We start from the raw sequence: 21,737 nt of genomic DNA, 5'->3' as shown, positions 1-21,737 counted from the left end.
ATTATTGAAAGAAAGAAAGAAGACCTAAATAAATGGAAACAACAGACCGTGTTCATGAATTGGAATACTAAATGTCATAAAGATGAGTTTCTTCTCCAAGTTGATCTGTATTGATTCAATTCAATCCTCTTGATGCTACAGGATATTAAGGAAGAGAAGGTCTTTTTAGTAAATGGTGCTGGGAAAAAATGACCCCTGCTTCACACCATCTACACAAATCTAGAATGTATTATAGGAGAAAACTTCTTGACTGGGGCTGGTAAAGGTTTCTTAAACAGGGCACATAAAGCACTCATCATAAAAGAAAAGATTGATAAATTGGACTACAGTAAAATTTTTTAAAATTTAAGGACTTCTATGCATTAAGAGTACAAAGGCAAACTGTAGAGAGGGAATATATAAACTGATGAAGAGGTTTTTTTTGCCACAGTATACAAAGAATTCTTACAAATTAACAATAAAATAATAGACAGCCCAGTTGGAAAATGTGCAAGAGACATGACCAGGCATTTCACAAAAGAGGATATACAAATAGCAAAAAAACTTATGTAAAAGTACCTTAACCCCATTAGTAATCGAGGAAATGCAGTTCAAATCACAACTTACCACCACATATCCACAGAATGATTAAAATTAAAAAGATGGCAGTACCATGTGCTGGCAAGGTAAGGAGCATTAGGAATGCTCAGACACCGTTGGTTGGACTGTAAATTTGTACAGTGACTTTGGAAAACTAGCATTAATCACTAAAATTGAAAAAATACATGCCCTTATGATCCATCACTTCTAGGTTTATTACCCCTATGAATTTTTACCTAGTTAACCGGAGAGAATAGGAACCACTGGGTAACTAAGCAGTAGAGGAAGGGAAGTTTCTTCTTTTAGAAGCATTCCAGGTGACAAATGAAAAAGGGAAGACGGGAGTAGAATACGACTATTTTGCAACCCCTTTGCTGGTACCATAAAGGCAATTTAATGGATGAATGTGACCCCACTTGTGAAGTAGTTTTGTGCTCCCCACCCACCAAGAAAAAAAAAGAACTTGAATCTAATTAAGCTCTAAAGATCCAGCTACTAATAAACTACACTTTAGGAAAGTAATTAGCAAAATCCAGACTGTGGGAAACTCTAGTAGTACAAAAAAAACATGTTTCATTAAGAAATAAATGATAAGAAAAAATGGAGAGGGTACCTATAAACAAAAAGAAATTTAAAAGACATCAACTAATTGCAATGTATGTACCTTATCTAAATCCTGATTTAAACAAACTATAAAAAAAAATTTGACAAGTGTGAGACTATTGGAAAATTTGAGCCACGATTGTATGCCATTATTATTTGATGATAACAAATTACTTTTTAAAATGTATGGGGCTGTATTTTTAAAGGGGTTCTTATCTTTTAGTGATATATGGTGAAATATTTTATAGATTCAAAATATATGGGGGAGTGGAAGTGGGTGTGGATATAGATGAAACAAGATTGGGAATGAATGGTTCATTGTTGAAGCACCATAATGGGTACTTGAGAATTTATTACATATTATGTCTATTTTTGACATAATATGTTTAAACTTTTACAATAAAAAGTTAAAAATAGGGGAAAAAAGAAAAAGGCCCACTTGATTAAAATTTTTTTTTCAAAAGAGACAATAGAAAGAGAGAAGAATTGATCAGACAAGAGAAGGGTTGGGTAGGGCAATTTCAAGAGCGACTCCTCAGCAGATGAGGGGAATGGGAGCCATTGCAGAAGTGAAGGGGTGGCCCTAAGATAGGATCACAGATAGTTATAACCTGAGGGAAGGCAGACACTCTTAAACTAAATTATAAGGTCCCTGAGGACCTTTAGACTGTGCCTAAATAAAAATTATAAAATGCTAAGTGAAAATATAAATGCTAATAAAAATTTTTTTTCTGGGAAAAATAGAATATAAAAGGGGTTAAAAATGGGAAGGGAAGTAACCAATACTGAGCATTTACTGTATACTAGGCACCATGCTAAGCCTAACTGCTTTATCTCAATCTTCACTACAATTAGATGAGGTGTAGGCTTTATTATCCCATTTTACAAATAAGGAAATTGAGGCTTAGAGAGATTGTCACACAGATAGTAAATAGTGAAGTTGGGAGTCAAACTTGGGTATTTCTGCCTCTAAAAGCCATTTCCCTCCACTATACCATACTGCTTTAAATGCAATCTGAAGTTCAGAATGGAAAATTTAAATTATATTTTATGTAGAAGATATTTAAACTTCAAAATCATTCTCTCAAGTAAAGGAGAAAGAACTCTATTAAGAGAATTCACGCATTAACTTTAGGATGTTATCAGAAAATAATTCTCTTTTCAGACTGCATTAAAATGACTTTTTGTGGGGTTGAGGATTTAAAAATGAACAATGATAAATAGATATAATTACATACTGATTAAGATTTTTAATTAATATTTTTACATACATTTTCTGTGTTTTTTCTCCCAGATATTGAAATACTTCACGAGACATTTATTAACCTTGAATCAAAGGATCATAGGTTACAGAAAGTTAAAGTGATTCTGCTGCTACCTCGTTGTTCAGGACTGGGTGTTAGCAATCCAGTAGAATTTATTTTAAATGAGCATGAAGGTACTTGCTTTAACTTTTAATTTCTAAATTATTGAAATTTTAATATTTTTAAAATGAAATTATTTAAAATCATTAAGATGACATATCAGATACATCTGATTAATGAATAACTACCATATATAGAGCACTTAATATGGATAAAGTATTTTACATCCATTACCTCATTTAATCTTTATTATACCAGTTCTGTGAGATACGGGCAAGGGGAATATTCAAAATGTTCAATAGTTAGAGTGATGTAGGCAATCAGAACAGATGCTAGTATGCTGTTCTGGCATATACCAGAGCTCAGAATATAGGCATTAACATTTATCAGCATTTTATAGATAAAAAAACTGAAACTCAAAAAGATTCATTCATTTTTATATAGTCACATAACTACTTGGTAAGAGAGCTAGGATTCAGATTTAGATCTGCCTGACTCTAGAGTCTGTGCTCCAAGATGATCCCAATTAAATCATGATCAGACTATTTCAAACTCAAGACTTCTTTAACCCCCAGTATGTATGTTTTATGATACGAATATCTCAGATTAAATATTCTGAGAATATTTTATTTGCTTCTTTAATAAATTAAGAAATATTATTTAACATTAACATTTATTGAGCACTTATGTATAAGGCACTGAACTAAATCCTTTGCTTGGATTATTTCATCAAATCCTCACAAGAACTCAATGAATTGGTTACTCATTATTTCTCTTTTATAAATACGGAATCTGAGGCTCAAGGGATGTTGAAGCCACTCAGAGTCTTTTGACTGGTAAGTGTTAGAGCCTGGATTCAAACACTACTGCTCTGACTCTGGCCCTTTGAATCATGCTGTTAATCACAGTATGTTAACTGAAATTGCTTCTTACTCTAATCCCTTGTTTATAGTGAAAGGCATAGGTACGGTTAACTAGAATATTAGACAAAGAGGACATTCCACCAACATTCAGAATATGTTGAGTAACTGTTTTCTATTTCTAGCAAGGACAGAATCTAAAATGAAGAAAAAGTAATTGAGGGAAAGAAACTAATATTTATGGAGCGCAACTATGCCCCAGTCAATATCTAGGAAGTGTTCATGCATTATAACTTAATATTCACAATAACTTTGTGAGGATAGTGTTATTTAATTATCTCTGTTTTATAAAGGGGAAAAAAAACCCCAAGATTGAGACAAATTTAGCAAGTTGCCTGAGGTCATGTAGCTAGATTCAAAGCTGGGATTCAAATTCAGATTAGTTAGCACATTCCACTATACTACACTATAGAAAGAATTCCACTATACCAGTGGTCCCCAACCTTTTTGGCACCAGGGACTGGTTTCGTGGAAGACGGTTTTTCCACAGACCGGTGGTTGGGGTGGGGGTGGGGGTATGGTTTTGGGATGATTCAAGCACACTACATTTTTTGTGCGCTTTTTTTTTTTTTAATTTAAAAAATTTATTTATTTTTGACTGTGTTGGGTCTTCGTTGCTGCTCACGGGCTGTCTCTGGTTGTGGCGAGCGGAGGCTACTCTTCGTTGTGGTGTGCGGGCTTCTCATTGCGGTGGCTTCTCTTGTTGTGGAGCATGGGTTCAAGGCATGCAGGCTTCAGTAGTTGTGGCACACAGACTCAGTAGTTTTGACTCGTGGGCTCTAGAGTGCAGGTTCAGTAGTTGTGACGCATGGGCTTAGTTGCTCCGCTTAGTTGCTTAGTTGCTCTTAGTTGCTTAGATCTTCCTGGACCAGGGCTCGAACCCGTGTCCCCTGCATTGCCAGGCTGATTCTTAACCACTCCGCCACCAGGGAAGTCCAGCAGGTGATTCTTAACCACTGCGCCACTAGGGAAGTCCTTATTGTACACTTTATTTCTATTATTGTTACGTTGTAATATATAATGAAATAATTATACAACTCACCATAATGCAGAATCAGTGGGAGCCCTGAGATTGTTTTCCTGCAACTAGATGTTCCCATCTGGGAGTGATGGGAGACAGTGACACCCGAAGTGTGTTGCTTATGTCCAGTCTACTCCGTAAGATGCAGCTTAATTGTCACTTGCCACTCACTGATAGGGATTTTTTTTTTTAACATCTTTATTGGAGCATAATTGCTTTACAATGGTGTATTAGTTTCTGCTTTATAGCAAAGTGAATCAGTTATACATATGTTCCCATATCTCTTCCCTCTTGCGTCTCCCTCCCTCCCACCCTCCCTATCCCACCCCTCTAAGTGGTCACAAAGCACCGAGCTGATCTCCCTGTGCTATGCGGCTGCTTCCCACTAGCTATTTTACGTTTGGTAGTGTATATATGTCCATGCCACTCTCTCACTTTGTCACAGCTTACGCTTCCCTCTCCCCATATCCTCAAGTCCATTCTCTAGTAGGTCTGCGTCTTTATTCCTGTCTTACCTCTAGGTTCTTCGTGACCTTTTTTTTTCTTAGATTCCATATATATGTGTTAGCATATGGTATTTGTTTTTCTCTTACTTTACTCTGTATGACAAACTCTAAGTCCATCCACCTCACTACAAATAACTCAATTTCGTTTCTTTTTATGGCTGAGTAATATTCCATTGTATGTATGTGCCACATCTTCTTTATCCATTCATCTGTTGATGGACACTTAGGTTGCTTTCATGTCCTGGCTGTTGTAAATAGAGCTGCAATGAACATTTTGGCACATGACTCTTTTTGAATTATGGTTTTCTCAGGGTATATGCCCAGTAGAGGGATTGCTGGGTCGTATGGTAGTTCTATTTTTAGTTTTTTAAGGAACCTCCATACTGTTCTCCATAGTGGCTGTATCAATTTACATTCCCACCAACAGTGCAAGAGGGTTCCCTTTTCTCCACACCCTCTCCAGCATTTATTGTTTGTAGAATTTTTGATGATGGCCATTCTGACCTGTGTGAGATGATATCGCATTCTGACCTGTGTGAGATGATATCGCATTTGTAGTTTTGATTTGCATTTCTCTAATGATTAATGATGTTGAGCATTCTTTCATGTGTTTGTTGACAATCTGTATAACTGATAGGGATTTGATATGAGTCTGCAAGCAATTGATTTATTATGGTCTCTGTGCAGTCAAACCTCTCTGCTAATGATAATCTGTATTTGTAGCCGCTCCCCAGCGCTAGCATCACTGCCTCAGCTCCACCTCAGATCATCAGGCATTAGATTCTCTTAAGGACCACGCAACCTAGATCCCTCGCATGTGCAGTTCACAGTAGGGTTCACATTCCTATGAGAATCTAATGCTGCCCCTGATCTGACGGGAGGTGGAGCTCAGGTGGTAATGTGAGTGACGGGGAGAGGCTGTAAATACAGATGAAGCTTAACTCTCTCGCCCACTGCTCACCTCCTGCTGTGTGGCCCAGTTCCTAACAGGCCACGGACCATTAGTGGTCCGTGGCTGGGGGTTGGGGACCCCTGCACTATACCACAAAATTTTTAACTGGGCTTATACTGAACTATGTGGAATTCTGTCTTGCTACAGAAAATTTCTTTCCAAGACTAACCAACTCAGATGGGAGTATGGTGGACTGAGAAAATTCCCATACTAACTTTGGGAAATGATCAAAGAAGAATTAGCTTTTGTAAGAAGAGGGGACGAAATAGCTGCAGCTACAATAAGCATTCCAGTTAAGAGAACTAGAACTTAGAACTACTGTGAGACTCTGGCCTTATCCTGGGTCATCTTGAAGTGGGACTGCAGAACAAAATAAACCATAGGTAAAAATCATTTAGAGGCTGGGGTGTGGGTGAAGCACAAAGGTAACTACAAATGACAAAAAGAGGGAAAGTAAAAAGTTTCCTAGATATTGATAATATTTTGAAATCCTTGAAGAGGTGACCGGATAAGCCAAGAAGTGGTCTTTGGCAAACCTGGAAAAAAGGAGGGTTTTGAAGGAAACTGTACTTTGATGAGGTAATAGCCAGAGCAAATAAGGAACTGCTGACCTAGTGATTATGGTAGAAATATTAGTCATAAATTTAGTGGGGATGAATCCAAAAGACTTAGATTCGTGAGAAATCATGAATTAGTTTGAAAAACAATTTAACATTGGAAAACATTACAACCAATTTTAGAATGTTTATCATAAACATTATCATATTTGAGGAATGTATGAAGTCGATCTCTGCTAACAACTTAGAATTATTTTAAAATGGGGTGAAAAGGTAAGCTGATATGGTTTTAGAGTATAATAATGGGTAAATAGTCCTTTAAAAAGTGATGAAAGAGAAAAATGTAAAGTGTAAAACTAAATTGGGAAGAAATGGAGTTTAATTAACCTTTAGTGATATTACTGGAGTTGGGAATAGCCAAATATATGGTATAAATAGTTGGCTTTCATACTGCAGGGAGTTACTGAGAGGCAGAATAAAACAGGGGTTAGAAGGTTGGTCAGATTGCCAAGCTAGAACCTGGCTCTCAACTAGTAGCCATGTGACCTTAGACAAGTTGTTTAATGTATGCTTGAACAGTTTTTTCAATGTTAAAATGAATAATAATGCTTCAAGGGTTGTTGAATAAAATAATCTATTTAGAGTAGTATTCAATATATCTTAGTTAATATTATCAAGAAATATGTTAAAAATAGTTTCAGGGGCTTCCCTGGTGGTGCAGTGGTTGAGAGTCCACCTGCCGATGCAGGGGACACGGGTTCGTGCCCTGGTCCGGGAAAATCCCACATGCCGCGGAGCGGCTAGGCCTGTGAGCCATGGCCGCTGAGCCTGCGCGTCCAGAGCCTGTGCTCCGCAACGGGAGAGGCCACAACAGTGAGAGGCCTGCGTACCGCAAAAAAAAAAAAAAAAAAAAAAAAAAAAAAATATATATATATATATAATTTCAGAAATTTAAAAAATTACTGTAAGAGTTTCTTTCTTTCTTTCTTTTTATTAATTTTATTTATTTATTTTTGGCTGCATTGGGTCTTCGTTGCTGCACATGGGCCCTCTAGTTTTTTCTTCCAAAATTTCTTTCAGTAAGTTAATGTTTTTAACTGTATCCTTTTGTGTTCTTTCTTACTCAGATCTGACTATAGCCCATCAGTTTCTACCTTGGAAAATAAATCTTTTTTTCCTCTATTCGTACCCAGACTGACTGTGTTTTGTTTTTTATACCTAAATGACTTATTTTGGCTGGTTGGGTGACTATATCATAAGAACTTGGAGAAAAAAGGAAAAATAATATTAAAACTAAGCAAAATTACCTTTATCAATTCAGTTTTTAAGTCAGTATTTTATAATACTGCCTATTTATTTATTTTAAAAAATTTATTTTTATTCATTTATTTTTGGTTGGGTCTTCATTGCTGTGTGCGGGCTTTCTCCAGTTGCAACGAGCGGGGGCTGTTCTTCATTGTGATGCATGGGCTTCTCATTGCAGTGGCTTCTCTTGTTGCGGAGCATGGGCTCTAGGCACGTAGGCTTCAGTAGTTGTGGCATGCAGGCTTCAGTAGTTGTGGCTCACGGGTTCCAGGGCACAGGCTCAGTAGTTGTGGTGCATGGGCTTAGTTGCTCCGTGGCATGTGGGATCTTCCCAGACCAGGCCTTGAACCCGTGTCCCCCGCATTAGCAGGTGGATTCTTAACCACTGCGCTACCAGGGAAGTCCCCTGCCTATTTATTTTTGATAAATATTTTCCATGAAAACTGTCATTAATAGGGAAAATGATTAAAATATTAAATAATGTGATAATAGCAATATATGAAAAACATCTAATAGTGATATATTTAAAAGCATTTATTTCCTTTTAGATACAGGTTTACTTAAAGATTTCTCTCAAGGAGGCCCGTCAGAAGATAAACTTCATGTTCTTGCTCAACAGCAATATGAACAGCTAACACATGCAATGAAATGTAAGTTTGTTATCAGTGTAATATGAAAATATGTTGTAAATCTTAGAAACATTAATACTTCATTTATCTGTTATATTCAGGCAATCATGTATGAACCATAAGTGAATTTTTCAGAACACTCAGTTCCTTCAAATAACAAAATATTTATTTTTACCAATTTAATTCTCAAAAATATATGCTTTACTATCATTTTAAACATAGGTTAGCAAGAATAATTTACAGTTTTCTTCAATGCTGAAGTAAAATAATTACATACATCCATTGTTGTACAGTTTCATCTTCTTTATTTCTTTTCTTTGGCTTCTTACTTGATGTAATTTTTCCGTTGTCATTGTGCCTGCCCCTAACTCTTCTATAATCCCAATTTTAATCAAACTCTTACTTCTCTTAGTACTAAAAAGAGAACAGAGAGATGCAATTACAGATAAAGGCTAGATCTCTTTAAGTCTGAGTAACAAGGCTCTTTAAGTATTTATATTATTGCTTCAATCACTGCATTTAGATTTTGAGTACCATTTAGATGTTGAGTACCAATGCCCTTCCACACATAGATATGGAAATCTAGAAGTCTCTGAGAAATTATATAAACTTTAATTAATTCAGTGCATGTTTATCAAATGCCTACTCTGGGTCAGATATTAAGCTGGTTGTTAGGGATATGAGTGTGGATAAATCCTGACCTCCAAAGGCTCAAAGGTAAGTATAGGGCATAGATGATTTAATATATGAAGATATAACATATGTGAAGTAGAAATAAGGCAAAATAGAAAACACAGAGGAGTTCTGCCCCTTTAATTGATGTTATTAAAAATATTTATTTGAATATGATAGTATGTATATGATCTATGAAATGAGTTGATTGGAAGATGAGGAAGTTGATAAATAATGCATTTTTAAACTTCTTTCTCTGATTATTTAAAATTGCAGGATAATCTTTTGAAACTAACTGTCCTCTGTATCTGCTTTGATTTGCTCTATAGCATTTGTCACTTCCTAATGCTATATGTGTGTGTGTGTGTGTGTGTGTGTGTGTGTGTGTGTGTGTGTATTTTTACTTGGGCTGTGCCACTGCTTGGCTTGCAGGATCTTAGTTCCCCAACCAGGGATCGAACCTGGGCCTCTGGCAATGAGAGCGCTGAGTCCTAACCACTGGACCACCAGGGAGTTCCCTAATTTTCTTATTTATTTGTCTTATGTCAATGAAACATAGAAAATAAGCTCCCTGGGGCAGGGATTTTTGTGTGTGTATATTGAATGGTGAGAACACTGCCTAGCACATAGTAGGTGCTCAGTAAGTGTGAATAAGTGAGTGAGTTGCAGGTAATAAGATTACCTCATTTTACAATTGAAGAATTGGAGAGTTAAGTAATTTTCCCAGGTTCATACAGCAGTAAGTTACAGAATTGGGATTCACATCTGAGTCTGTCTGTTTCTAGAGTTCTTTTAACTAGTTACGTGATATGGCTTGTGGAAGAATATCTGGGAGTGTCAAGCTTATGGTAATCTGCAGTATTTATTTGTTTGTGTTTGTAATTAGGTTGGTCACATTTGATTAGATTTCCATACAATCCAGTTAGATTTATTTTATTTATTGGCCACAGCCTACATTCCTAATACATGCTTTAAAGGGGAGCCATGCAAGCATCTATAGAAATAATTCCTATCAAAACCATGTGGTATTAGTACAGACAGACGTTTGAAAACATAACAGATTTGTTTAGGATTGTTACTGGGGTCATTATATTAATTCCATCTTCTTTAAATGTAGTTACTAGAGCTCAAGCAGTTGTTTACTGCACATATTCAGTTTATCCAGAAGAAAATGAAGCTGTTGTTAAGAAAGCACTGGAATTTCAAGACCACGGGACTAAAGTACAATCTTACAGGTAAGAAAGGAAGGATTCTTCTAAACACCTCAACCAAATATTTTTGAAAGTGAAAAATTTTGATTTTCTGAGTTAGAAGTAGAAGACGTTTCAGTTCCTTTTTATTAGACTTTAATATGACCAAATAGCCTAACTTCTTACAACTTGAAAGTAGATTCTGTAAAGCCTTTACAATGGCTTGGCATGTGCATTCTCTTGTACACTAAAAGATTCTTGTTTTTGTTGTTATTGTTAAATAAGGCTAAAGGCATTTGGGCTTAGACTTGATTAATTTCTGGATAAATTGAGTATAAACTTTATACCCTGAGTTTTAGATACATCTGTGCTTCAGTAGAAGAAAAGTAAGAGTATAAAATAACCTTAGAAAATAGAGAGAAAATTAGATGTTTATTATCTGAAAACATGTGTTTCTTAGACCCATTTAGCCTTTGGTACCCACAAGGACTAAGATAAGAATAGCTTGAATAGCCATAGTAGCTTCTGGGTAAAATGCTATAATAAACTAGGGGCAGAGAAGAAAAACAGTAATACTCCATCCAAACTCTGGACGTCAAGATAAGGAGTATATTTAAGATTACTATATGATACCAATTAGTTCTTCAAGACTGTGACAGTTAATAAGGTATTTTAAAATGTCTCCTATTTTTTACTTATTTCTCCTGTTCTGAACTTTTACTGTAATTCTTATAGTAGCATCTTAATATGTATATGGTTTGCTCTCTCCTTTTAATTAGATATTTTTCCTTTGCCAGTTCACAGGTGGACATGTTTGTAACCACATCCGTATTTCCCTTCTTACTTTGCTTCCTTATTTAGTAATTCTTGTTGGTAGCTAACAGACAACCTTTTTTCTGCCAGCTTCTCAACACAGCATTAACTAAATCTCCATCTAGTGGCAAAGAGAATTATTTCAGGTATATGACCAAAATCGTTAGTGTGGATGACTCTTGATTTGTCTGTCAGGGATAAGGTTCTAAGAATGTAATATGGCAAAAATAGAGGAACATCTCCACACCCTCTCTAGCATTTATTATGTGTAGACTTTTTGATGACAGCCATTCTGACCAGTGTGAGGTGATGCTTCATTGTGGTTTTGATTTGCATTTCTGTAATAATTAGCAACATTGATCATCTTTTCATGTGCCTACTGGCCATCTGTATGTCTTCTTTGGAGAAATGTCTATTAAGGTCTTCTGCCAGTTTTTCGATTGGGTTGTTTGTTTTTTTGTTGTTAAATTGTATGAGCTGTTTGTATATTTTGGAAATTAAGTCCTTGTTGGTTGCATTGTTTGCAAATATTTTCTCCCATTCCTTAGGTTGTCTTTTCATTTTTTTAATGGTTTCCCTTGCTGTGCAAAAGCTTGTAAGTTTGATTAGGTCCCATTTGTTTATTTTTGTTTTTATTTCTATTGCCTTGGGAGGCTGATTTAAGAAAATACTGCTACAGTTTATGTCAGAGAATGTTTTGCCTATGTTCTCTTCTCGGAGTTTTATGGTGTCAAATCTTATATTTAGGTCTTTAAACCATTTTGAGTTTATTTTTGTGTGTGGTGTGAGAGAGTGTTGTAATTTCATTGATTTACAGGTAGCTGTCCAGCTTTCCCAATACCACATCAACAAGTCTTCAAGAGAGACTGTCTTTTCTCCATTGTATATTCTTGCCTGTTTTGTCAAAGATTAATTGATCATAGGTGTGTGGGTTTATTTCTGGGCTGCCTGTTCTGTTCCACTGAACTGTATGTCTGTTTTTGTGCCAACAGCACACTGTTTTGATTACTGTAACTTTGTAGTATAGTCTGAAGTCTGGAGGGTTATGCCTCCTGCTTTGTTCTTTTCCCTCAGGATTGCTTTGATAATTCTGGGCCTTTTGTTGTTCCATATACATTTTAGGATTATTTGTTTTAGTTCTGTGAAAAATGTCATGGGTATTTTGATAAGGATTGCATTAAATCTGTAGATTGCTTTGAGTAGTATGGCCATTTTAAAAATATTAATTCTTCCAATCCAAGTGCATGGGATATCTTTTCATTTCTTTGAATCATCTTCAGTTTCTTTATCAAAGTTTTATAGTCTTCAGCATATAGGTGTTTACTGCCTTGATTGAGTTTATTCCTAGGTATTTTTTTTGACGCAGTTTTAAACAGGATTTTTTTTTTACTTTCTGAAATTTCATTGTTAGTGTAAAGAAATGCAACAAATTTCTGTATATTAATATTGTATCCTACTACCTTGCTGAATTCATTTATTCTTATAGTTTTTGTGTGGAGACTTTAGGGTTCTCTATATAGAGTATCATGTCATCTCCAAATAGTGACAATTTTACCTCTTCCCTTCCAATTTGGATACCTTTCATTTCTTTTTCTTATCTGATTGTTGGGGCTAGGACTTCCAATACTATGTTGAGTAGAAGTGGTGAAACTGGGCATCCTTGTCTTGTTCCTAAACTTAGTGGGAAGGCGTTCAGCTTTTCACTGTTCAGTATTATGTTGGCTGTGGGTTTGTCATAAATGGCTTTTATTATGTTGAAATATGTTCCCCCTATACCCACTTCTGTGACAGTTTTTATCAAGAATGGGTGTTGAATTTTGTCAAATGCTTTTTCTGTCTATTGAGATGATCATGTGGTTTTTGTCTTTCCTTTTGTTAACGTGGTGTATCATCACATTGACTGATTGCATATATTGAGCTCTCCTTGCTACCCTGGAATGATTACAGCTTGATCATGGTGTATTATCCTTTTTACATATTGTTGGATTTTGTTTGCTAATATCTTGTTTTGAAGATTTTTGCATCTATATTCATCAAAGATATTGGCCTGTGGTTTTCATTTTTTGTAGTGTTTTTGTCTGGTTTTGGTATCAGGGTGATGGTGGCTTCAGAATGAATTTGGGAGTGTTCCCTCTTCAATTTTTTGGAATAGTTTGAGACGGGTAGGTATAAGTTCTTTGAAAATACTAACAGATACAAAGGGAGAAACTGACAATAATACAATAATAGTAGACCTTAACACCCCATTGACATCAATGGACAGATCATCCAGACAAAAAATCCGTAAGGCAACAGAGGTTCTAAATGACACAGTAGATCAGTAGGACTTAATTGATATCTACAGAACACTACTTCCAAAAAAGCCAGAATACAGATTCTTTTCAAGGGCACATGGAATGTTCTCTAGGATAGACCACATACTAGGTCATAAAAAAAAACCTCAACAAATTTAAAAGGATAGAAATTATTTGAAACATCTTATCTGACCACAACAGTATGAAACCAGAAATCAACCACAGAAAGAAAAACAGAAAAAGAATGAACGCATGGAGACTAAACAACATGCTACTAAGAAACCAATGGATCAACAATGAAATCAAAGAAGAAATGAGGAAATGCCTCAAGACAAATGAAAATGAAAACACAACCTTACAAAATCTATGGGATACCCACCCACTGGTGGTTGAAGCTGGGTCCTAGGGTTAGTGCTGGACTACTGACATCAAGAGCCAGGTCCTGGAGTCTGGTTGCAGGGCCCAGACATCCCAGAGCTGATATAACATGGCTGGGGGTGAGGCAGGGAAGGGGAGCAGATCCTGACACAGTTGGGTACAGAGTCTGGGGTGTCCTGAAGCTTGTGTTGGCCTGTTAATGGGCAGGGCCAGGGCCCAGCTGGTCCCAGGGCAGGGTCTGGCCTGGTCTGGACAGAATAGGTTTGCAGGCTGTGGGATTGTGGTTTTCTTGCATCTGGTGTCTGCCCACGTTGGGTCAGCCTGGTCCAGAGGCTAGAGGAGGCAAGGCCCAGAGGATTCTGGGGCTGGTGCTTGCTCACTGGTGGGTGGAAATGGGCCCTGGGCCCTCTATTGGGCACGGCTGTGTCCAGAGGCAGATGTGGAGGTCTTTAGGCAGTCTGTCTGCTGATGGGTGGTGCTGTATCCCAACCAATTAGTTGCTTGGCCTGATTTGTCCCAGCACTGGCACCTAAAGGCTGTTGGGTTGTGTGGGGCCAGGTCTTGGTGCTAATGAGCTAGAGGGAGGATTCCACAATGGTGTTTGCCAGTATCAGCATCCATGTGGTAGAAGGAACTCCCAAGAATGGCTGCCACCAGTGTCTGTGCACCCAGGGTGAGTGCAGCCGCCCCTCACCTCTCTGAGAGACTCTGCAAGACCAGCAGATAGGCCTGGCCCAGGCTCCTATCAAATTACTGCTTTTTCCCTGGGTTCCAGAACATGTGAGATTTTGTGTGTGCCATTTAAGAGTGAAGTCTCTATTTCTCCCAGTCCTGTGGGACTCCCGAAATTAAGTCCCACTGGCCTTCAAGGCCAAATGCCCTGGGGCCTTGTCTTCCTGGTGCCAGACCCCCAGGCTGGGGAGCCTGACGTGGCGCTCGTAACTGTCACTCTTGTGGGAGAACCTCTGCGATATAATTATTCTCCAATTTGTGGGTCACCCACCTGGGGTTATGGAACTTAGCTATATTTCAAGTCTTCCCCTCCTACCTGTCTTGTGGCTCTTTCTTTATGTCTTTAGTTGTAGAAGATCTTTTCTGGTAGGTACCAGACTTTTTCATCAATGGTTGTTCTGCAAATAGTTGTGATTTTGGTGTGCTTGTGAGAAGAAGTGAGCTCAGAGTCTTCCTACTCTGCCATCTTGGCCAATCTTGGTCACTGTGGTTTTGATTTGAATTTTCCTGGGAACTAATGATGTTGAGCTTCTTTTCATGTGCTTATTAACTATTTATATATCTTCTTTGGACAATGTCTTCAGGTTCTTTGCCCATTTAAAGACTGTATTATGGGACTTCCCTTGTGGCGCACTGGTTAAGAATCCGCCTGCCAAGGCAGGGGACACGAGTTCGAGCCCTGGTCCAGGAAGATCCCACATGCCGTGGAGCAACTAAGCCCGTGTGCCACAACTACTGAGCCTGTGCTCTAGAGCCCGCGAGCCACAACTACTGAGCCCACATGCCACAGCTGCTGAAGCCCTCGTGCCTAGAGCCCATGCTCCACAACAAGAGAAGCCACCGCAACAAGAAGCCTGCACACTGCAACGAAGAGTAGCCCCAGCTTGCTGCAACTAGAGAAAGCCCATGAGCAGCAACGAAGACCCAACGCAGTCAAAAATAAATAAATACAATAAGTAAATTTATTAAAAAAAATTGTGTTACAATTGGCCTTCCATGTCTGAGGGGTCCACATCTGAGGATTCAACCAACTACAGATTGAAAATATTTGGAAAAAAATTCCAGCAATTTACAAAAAGCAAAACTTGAATTTGCTGCAACTATTTACATAGCATTTACATTGTATTAGGTATTATGAGTAGTCTAGAGATAATTTAAAGTATACAGGAGCATGTGCTTAGGTTATATGCAAATACTACACCATTTTATATAAGGCATTTGAGCATCTGTGGATCTTAGTATCCAAGGGGTGTCCTGGAACCAATCCCCCTCATACCAAGGGATGACTGTATTTGTCTTTTTTATTGTTGAATTGTAAGACTCCCTTATATGTTTTGTATATCATACCCTTATCACATATATAACTTGCAATTATTATCTCCCATTTGTGGGCTGTCTTTTTACTTTCTTGATAATGTCCTTTGATGCATAAAAGTTTATAATGTTGAAGAAGTCCGATTTATTTTTTATTTTATTGCTTGTGCTTTAGGTATCATATCTAAGAAACTGTTATTTAATGCAAGGTCATGAAGAATTATGCCTATGTTTTCTTCCAACCATTTTGTAATCTTAGCTCTTACGTTTATGTCTGTTATCCATTTTGATTAATTTTTGTATATGTTATGAGGTAGGGGTCCAACTTCATTCCTTTGCATGTGGATATCCAGTTGTCCCAGCACCGTTTGTTGAAGAGACTATTCTTTCTACAGTGAATGGTCTTGGCACCCCTGTTGAAAATCAGTTGATCATAGATGAATGGGCTTATTTCTGGCCTCTCAATTCTGTTTTATTGATCTGTATGTCTATGCTTATGCCAGGATCGTAATAAGAGATTTTTAAAATCACTAATGGATGCCTAGTTTTATCAAAAGCCTTTGCAGCATTTAATGATATGATCAAATGTTTTTTCTCATCTGACATTTTAACATGGTGGTGAATTAATGCTAAATATTTTCTAATAGTGAACAGTCTGTGAGCTTGAAGGTTAGGTCCTGATAGGTTGTATTCTGTGTTTTGATTTTCTGTTACTAGTAAAGGTGGAGTATAGGGAAGATAAACAGTGCATGAGTGGGATTGGATTGCTCTTCTAGCCTTGGTGCTTATTAAGGTAATCAGTAATCACATACACCTGGCTTCTGATGGGTACTTTGCCCACTTCGCCTCTGTTGTTTCAGGATCTTTATTCTCATTGCTCTCAGTGAGCCCAGTTCTATAATGGCCTCTCCTACTGTCAGCCCTGGCCTAGGGAGGGAAGCCACCAGTGAACTCATGAGTGCTGCTAGTGCCCTCCCAGCAGCACACTCCTTGTTGCTCTGATAAAATGTGTATCTTCTGGGCCCTCCTCTCAACATAGTCCTCTGGAGAGTTCTTGGGCCCTAATAGTACATCCACTGAAGCAAGCTCACTCCTCTGAGGCTTTTAATCCTGTCTTCCACTGTCTGCCATGACAGTCTGGCATTTCTCCTCACTAAATGTGAGCCATTGTGTATTAGCTTTCTATTTATGCTTAAGAAATTACCACAAATGTAGCAGTTGAAGACAGTACCTGTTAATTAACTCAGAGTTCTGTAGGTCAGTTGTCTGGATGGCATGGATGGATTCTCTGCTCAGGATGTCAGCCTGATGAATTCTTTGCTGGAGACTCTGGGGGAAAATTTGCTTCCATCCTCACTCTTGTGGTAGTGGGACTGAGGTCCTTGTTTCTTTGCTGGCTGTCAATCCAAGATTGCTCTCTGCTTCTAGAGACCACATTCATTCCTTGCCACTTGCCATTCCTCCATCTTCAAGCCAACAATAGTGCATTATACTCTGCTCGTGCTTTGAATCTCTGATTTCTTCTGTCTCTAACCTGTAGACCTGGATGGCTCCTGTGATTAGGTCAGGTCCACTGAGATAATACCCATAGCTTAAGGTTAACTAATTTGAGCCTTAATTACATCTGCAAAATTCCTTTTTCCATGTGTATTATTTGCCTGAGCTGCCACAATAAATTATCCTAAACTTGTTGACTTGTAACAACAGAAATGGATTCTCTCGCAGTTCTGGAGACCAGAAGTCCAAAATCAAGTAGTTGGCAGGGGTGATTCCCTCTAGGGCCTCTGAGAGGGAATCTATTCTGTGACTCTCTTCCAGCTTCTGGTGTTTGTTAACAATCCTTGGTGCTCCTTGGCTTGTAGCTTCATCACTCCAATCTCTGCCTCCATCATATGGTCTTCTTCCCCTGTGTGTCTCTGTATATCCTCTCTTCTTGTAGGGACACCAATATTGGACCTAGGGTTTATCGTACTCCAGTATTAGCTCCTTTGCTAAGACCCTATTTCCAAATAAGGTCACATTCTGGAGTTTTGGGTGGACATGAATTTGGTGGGGGGGACACTATTGAACCCACAATAGTCCACTCTCTGGCCCCCTAAAATTGATGTCTGTTTCATACACAAAATACATTTATCTCACTCCAACATTCTCAAGTCTTCACCCATTCCAAGATCAATTCTAAATCCAAAATCTCATTTAAGTATCACCAACTCAAAAATTCCCAAATGTCATCATCTAAGTCAGGTATGAGTTGGACTCTGGGTATTAACTTATTTTATTATTCAAAGAAATAGACTGTAAGTTGGGGTTTGAAGATCATTTTGTTATGCAGGGCCAATTTCTGTATGGTAACTTTACCAGTATTGATTATGGATTATTATTACTATTAGAAAAGATAACATGTATGTAGCTAAAATATATCATGGTCTATTAAATATTTGTTGAATACCTACTATATACCAGGCACTTTTCTAGGTGCTAGATATATCTAAGTGACAAAAATCCAAACCTTACATTGGTAAGAAATAATTATTTTCAGTGAGTATTCTTTATTTAATATATAAGTGACTTTTTTTTTTTGATGCTTTCTATTTGTGTAGAGAACATAGACGAATAGGCTTCAGAAATTCAGTTTGTTGGTTACAGGGTTGGTAAGAGGAGTGACTAGCTGTGTAGAACCTACACAGCTATTATATTTCGGCTTAGTCCAGCACAAACATTTTATTAAGCACCACTATTGGCCAGACTCTTTGGCATGTCATTTGAGGTCATGTGTGTCTGCCCACATCCTAAGTGACCTCTACATCCTCTTACTCACTCTGCCTCAGCCACATGGAAATACTAGCTGTTCCCTGAACATACATCTTCATGACACTTGTGCTTTTGTTCATGTTCTTCTTTCTGTCTAGAATCCCGTCTTTGCCTTATTGGAAACCTACTTATTCTTCAAGACATAGCACCAATGCTCCTTCCTCTGTGAAGTTTTCATATTTGCTACCTCCCATGGCCACAATTAATTGTACCTTATTCTGTACTCCTACATAATTTTGTCTCTACTTGGCTCAGCATTCGTATGTGGCCTTCTTTATATTATTGTATACCAATTAGTTTCTCCAACTAAATTGTAAACTATTTAAGAGAGCTAATATTTTATTTATGTGTTTTTCACATAGTAGGCAAATGAGTGAATAAATATAAATTTGAAATGGTTTTAAACTTCAGAATATAACATACAAAATTATTAATAAGAGTTCCTGATATTTTAACTTTTGTGGAAAATTATTCCTTTGATTACATGTTTTATTTATAAAAGCATGGGACTATAACAATTATTTATGAATGAACCATTTACTATTGAATGAAAAATTAAATATTAAATATAAAAACTAAAATTTTAGTTTAAACATATTAGTGATTAGAGATTTTTGTATTTCTGACACAAAGTCTTTTCTTTGGTATGTACTTTCTTGAACACCACATAAGTCATCTATTAATCTCAAAAGTGATTGAGAAGAATAATGTAGTGATAGGCCATATTTTTATATTGTAATTGTGCAAAAAGTAACCAAAAGAAGGAAGTCGTACTTTTTGTATTCTGACATGTGGAGGTAAAGGATTTTTTTGGATTATACGTTTGTGATTACTATACATATTTACCTGTTTTGATAATGGAAGCCTTTTAATTAACATATTAGTGACTTGGGGAAGAGTTTTTAATATGTTGAAAGGTTCTTGGCATAGTTGTTTAAAGATGGGAAACTTGGGAAGTATAATAAACTATGAGCTAACGTGAAATACTAGAGCTTTTATTTTATAATAGTATTGTACTGCTTTGACATTCTGTTCTTTTTTTATTGACGTATGGTTGACTTTACAATGTTGTGTTAATTTCTGCTGTACAGCAAACTGATTCAGTTATACATATATATACATTCTTTTTAAAAAATATTCTTTTCTATTATGGTTTATCACAGGATATTGAATATAGTTCCCTGTGCTATACAGTAGGACCTTGTTGTTTATCCATTCTATATATAATAGCTTACATCTGCTAACCCCAGCTTCCCACTCCATCCCTCCCCCACCCCCCTTCCCTCTTGGCAACCACAAGTCTGTTCTCTATGTCTATGAGTTTGTTTCTGTTTCATAAATAGGTTCAATTGTGTCATATTTTAGATTCCACATATAAGTGATATCATATGGTATTTGTCTTTCTCTTTCTGACTTCACTTAGCATGATAATCTCTAGCTGCAAATGGCATTATTTTGTTCTTTTTTTTTTGGCTGCGTTGGGTCTTCGTTGCTGCGTGCAGGCTTTCTCTAGTTGTGGTGAGTGGGGGCTACTCTTCGTTGCGGTGCGCGGGCTTCTCATTGCAATGGCTTCTCTTGTTGTGGAGCACGGGCTCTAGGCGCGCGGGCTTCAGTAGTTGTGGCACACGGGCTCAGTAGTTGTGGCTTGAGGGCTCTAGAGCACAGGCTCAGTAGTTGTGGCACATGGGCTTAGTTGCTCCGTGGCATGTGGAATCTTCCCGGATCAGGGCTCGGAACTGTACCCCCTGCATTGGCAGGCAGATTCTTAACCACTGCACCACCAGGAAAGTCCTATTTCATTCTTTTTTTTGGCTGAGTAGTATTCCATTGCATATATATGTACCACATCTTCTTTATCCATTCATCTGTCAGTGGACATTTATGTTATTTCCATGTCTTGGCTATTGTGAATAGTGCTGCTCTGAACATAGGGTGCGTGTATCTTTTTGAATTATAGTTTTGTCTGGATATATGCCCAGGATTGGGATTGCTGGATCATATGGTAATTCTGTTTTTAGGTTTTTTTTTTTTTTTTGACTGCGCCACACGGCTTGTGGGATCTTAGTTCCCTGACAAGGGATCGAACCCGGGCCCTCAGCAGTGAAAGTGTGGAGTCGTAACCACTGGACCGCCAGGGAATTCCCTTCTATTTTTCCTTTTTTAAGGAACCTCCATACTGTTTTCCACAGTGGCTGCACCAACTTACATTCCCACTAACAGTGTAGGAGGGTTCTCTTTTCTTCACACTCTCTCCAGCATTTGTTATTTGTAGATTTTTTTAATGATGGCCGTTCTGACCGGTGTGAGGTGGTACTCAAGTAGTTTTGATTTGCATTTCTCTAATAATTAGAAATGTTGAGCATCTTTTCCTGTGCCTACTGGCCATCTGTATGTCTTCTTTGGAGAAATGTCTATTAAGATCTGCCAATTTTTCGATTGGGTTGTTTGTTGTTTTGTTGTTGAGTTGTATGAGCTGTTTGTATATTTTGGAAATTAAGTCCTTGTTGGCTGCATTGTTTGCAAATATTTTCTCCCATTCAGTAGGTTGTCTTTTCATTTTCTTAACGGCTTCCCTTGCTGTGCAAAAGCTTGTAAGTTTGATTAGGTCCCATTTGTTTATTTATTTTTTTATTTCTATTGCCTTGGGAGTCTGACCTAAGAAAACATTGGTATGATTTATGTCAGAGAATGCTTTCCCTATGTTCTCTTCTAGGAGTTTTATGGTGTCATGTCTTATGTTTAAGTCTTTAGGCCATTTTGAGTTACTTTTTGTGTATGGTGCGAGGGTGTGTTCTAACTTTATTGATTTACGTGTGGCTGTCCAACTTTCCCAGCACCACTTGCTGAAGAGACTGTCCTTTTCCCATTGTATATTCTTGCCTCCTTTGTCGAAGATTATTTACCTATAGGTGTGTGGGTTTATTTCTGGGCTCTGTATTCTGTTCCATTGACCATATATCTGTTTTTGTGCCAGTACCACACTGTTTTGATTACTGTAGCTTAGTAGTATTGTCTGAAGTCTGGGACAGTTATGCCTCCTGCTTTGTTCTTCTTTTAAAATTTTATTTATGTATTTATTTATCTATCTATCTATCTA

At 37.5% G+C, this 21,737-nt stretch overlaps 1 protein-coding gene across 1 annotated transcript in view; it reads left to right on the top strand.

Annotated features, from left to right (window-relative positions):
* The window catches only part of NSUN7 (NOP2/Sun RNA methyltransferase family member 7), a 61,371-nt gene that overhangs the window by 31,785 nt on the left and 7,849 nt on the right, over nt 1-21,737 (top strand). The window contains exons 8-10 of the mRNA XM_060147307.1: nt 2,477-2,620; nt 8,356-8,457; nt 10,226-10,343. Of these exons, the coding sequence (XP_060003290.1) occupies nt 2,477-2,620; nt 8,356-8,457; nt 10,226-10,343 (364 nt within the window). The remainder of the gene's footprint in view (nt 1-2,476; nt 2,621-8,355; nt 8,458-10,225; nt 10,344-21,737) is intronic.

This window comes from Lagenorhynchus albirostris, chromosome 4 (assembly GCF_949774975.1).
Source record: "Lagenorhynchus albirostris chromosome 4, mLagAlb1.1, whole genome shotgun sequence".
NCBI classification, from domain to species: domain Eukaryota; kingdom Metazoa; phylum Chordata; class Mammalia; order Artiodactyla; family Delphinidae; genus Lagenorhynchus; species Lagenorhynchus albirostris.
The sequence above is the reverse complement of the archived record's forward strand: the minus strand, read 5'-3'. Positions and strand labels throughout refer to the sequence as shown.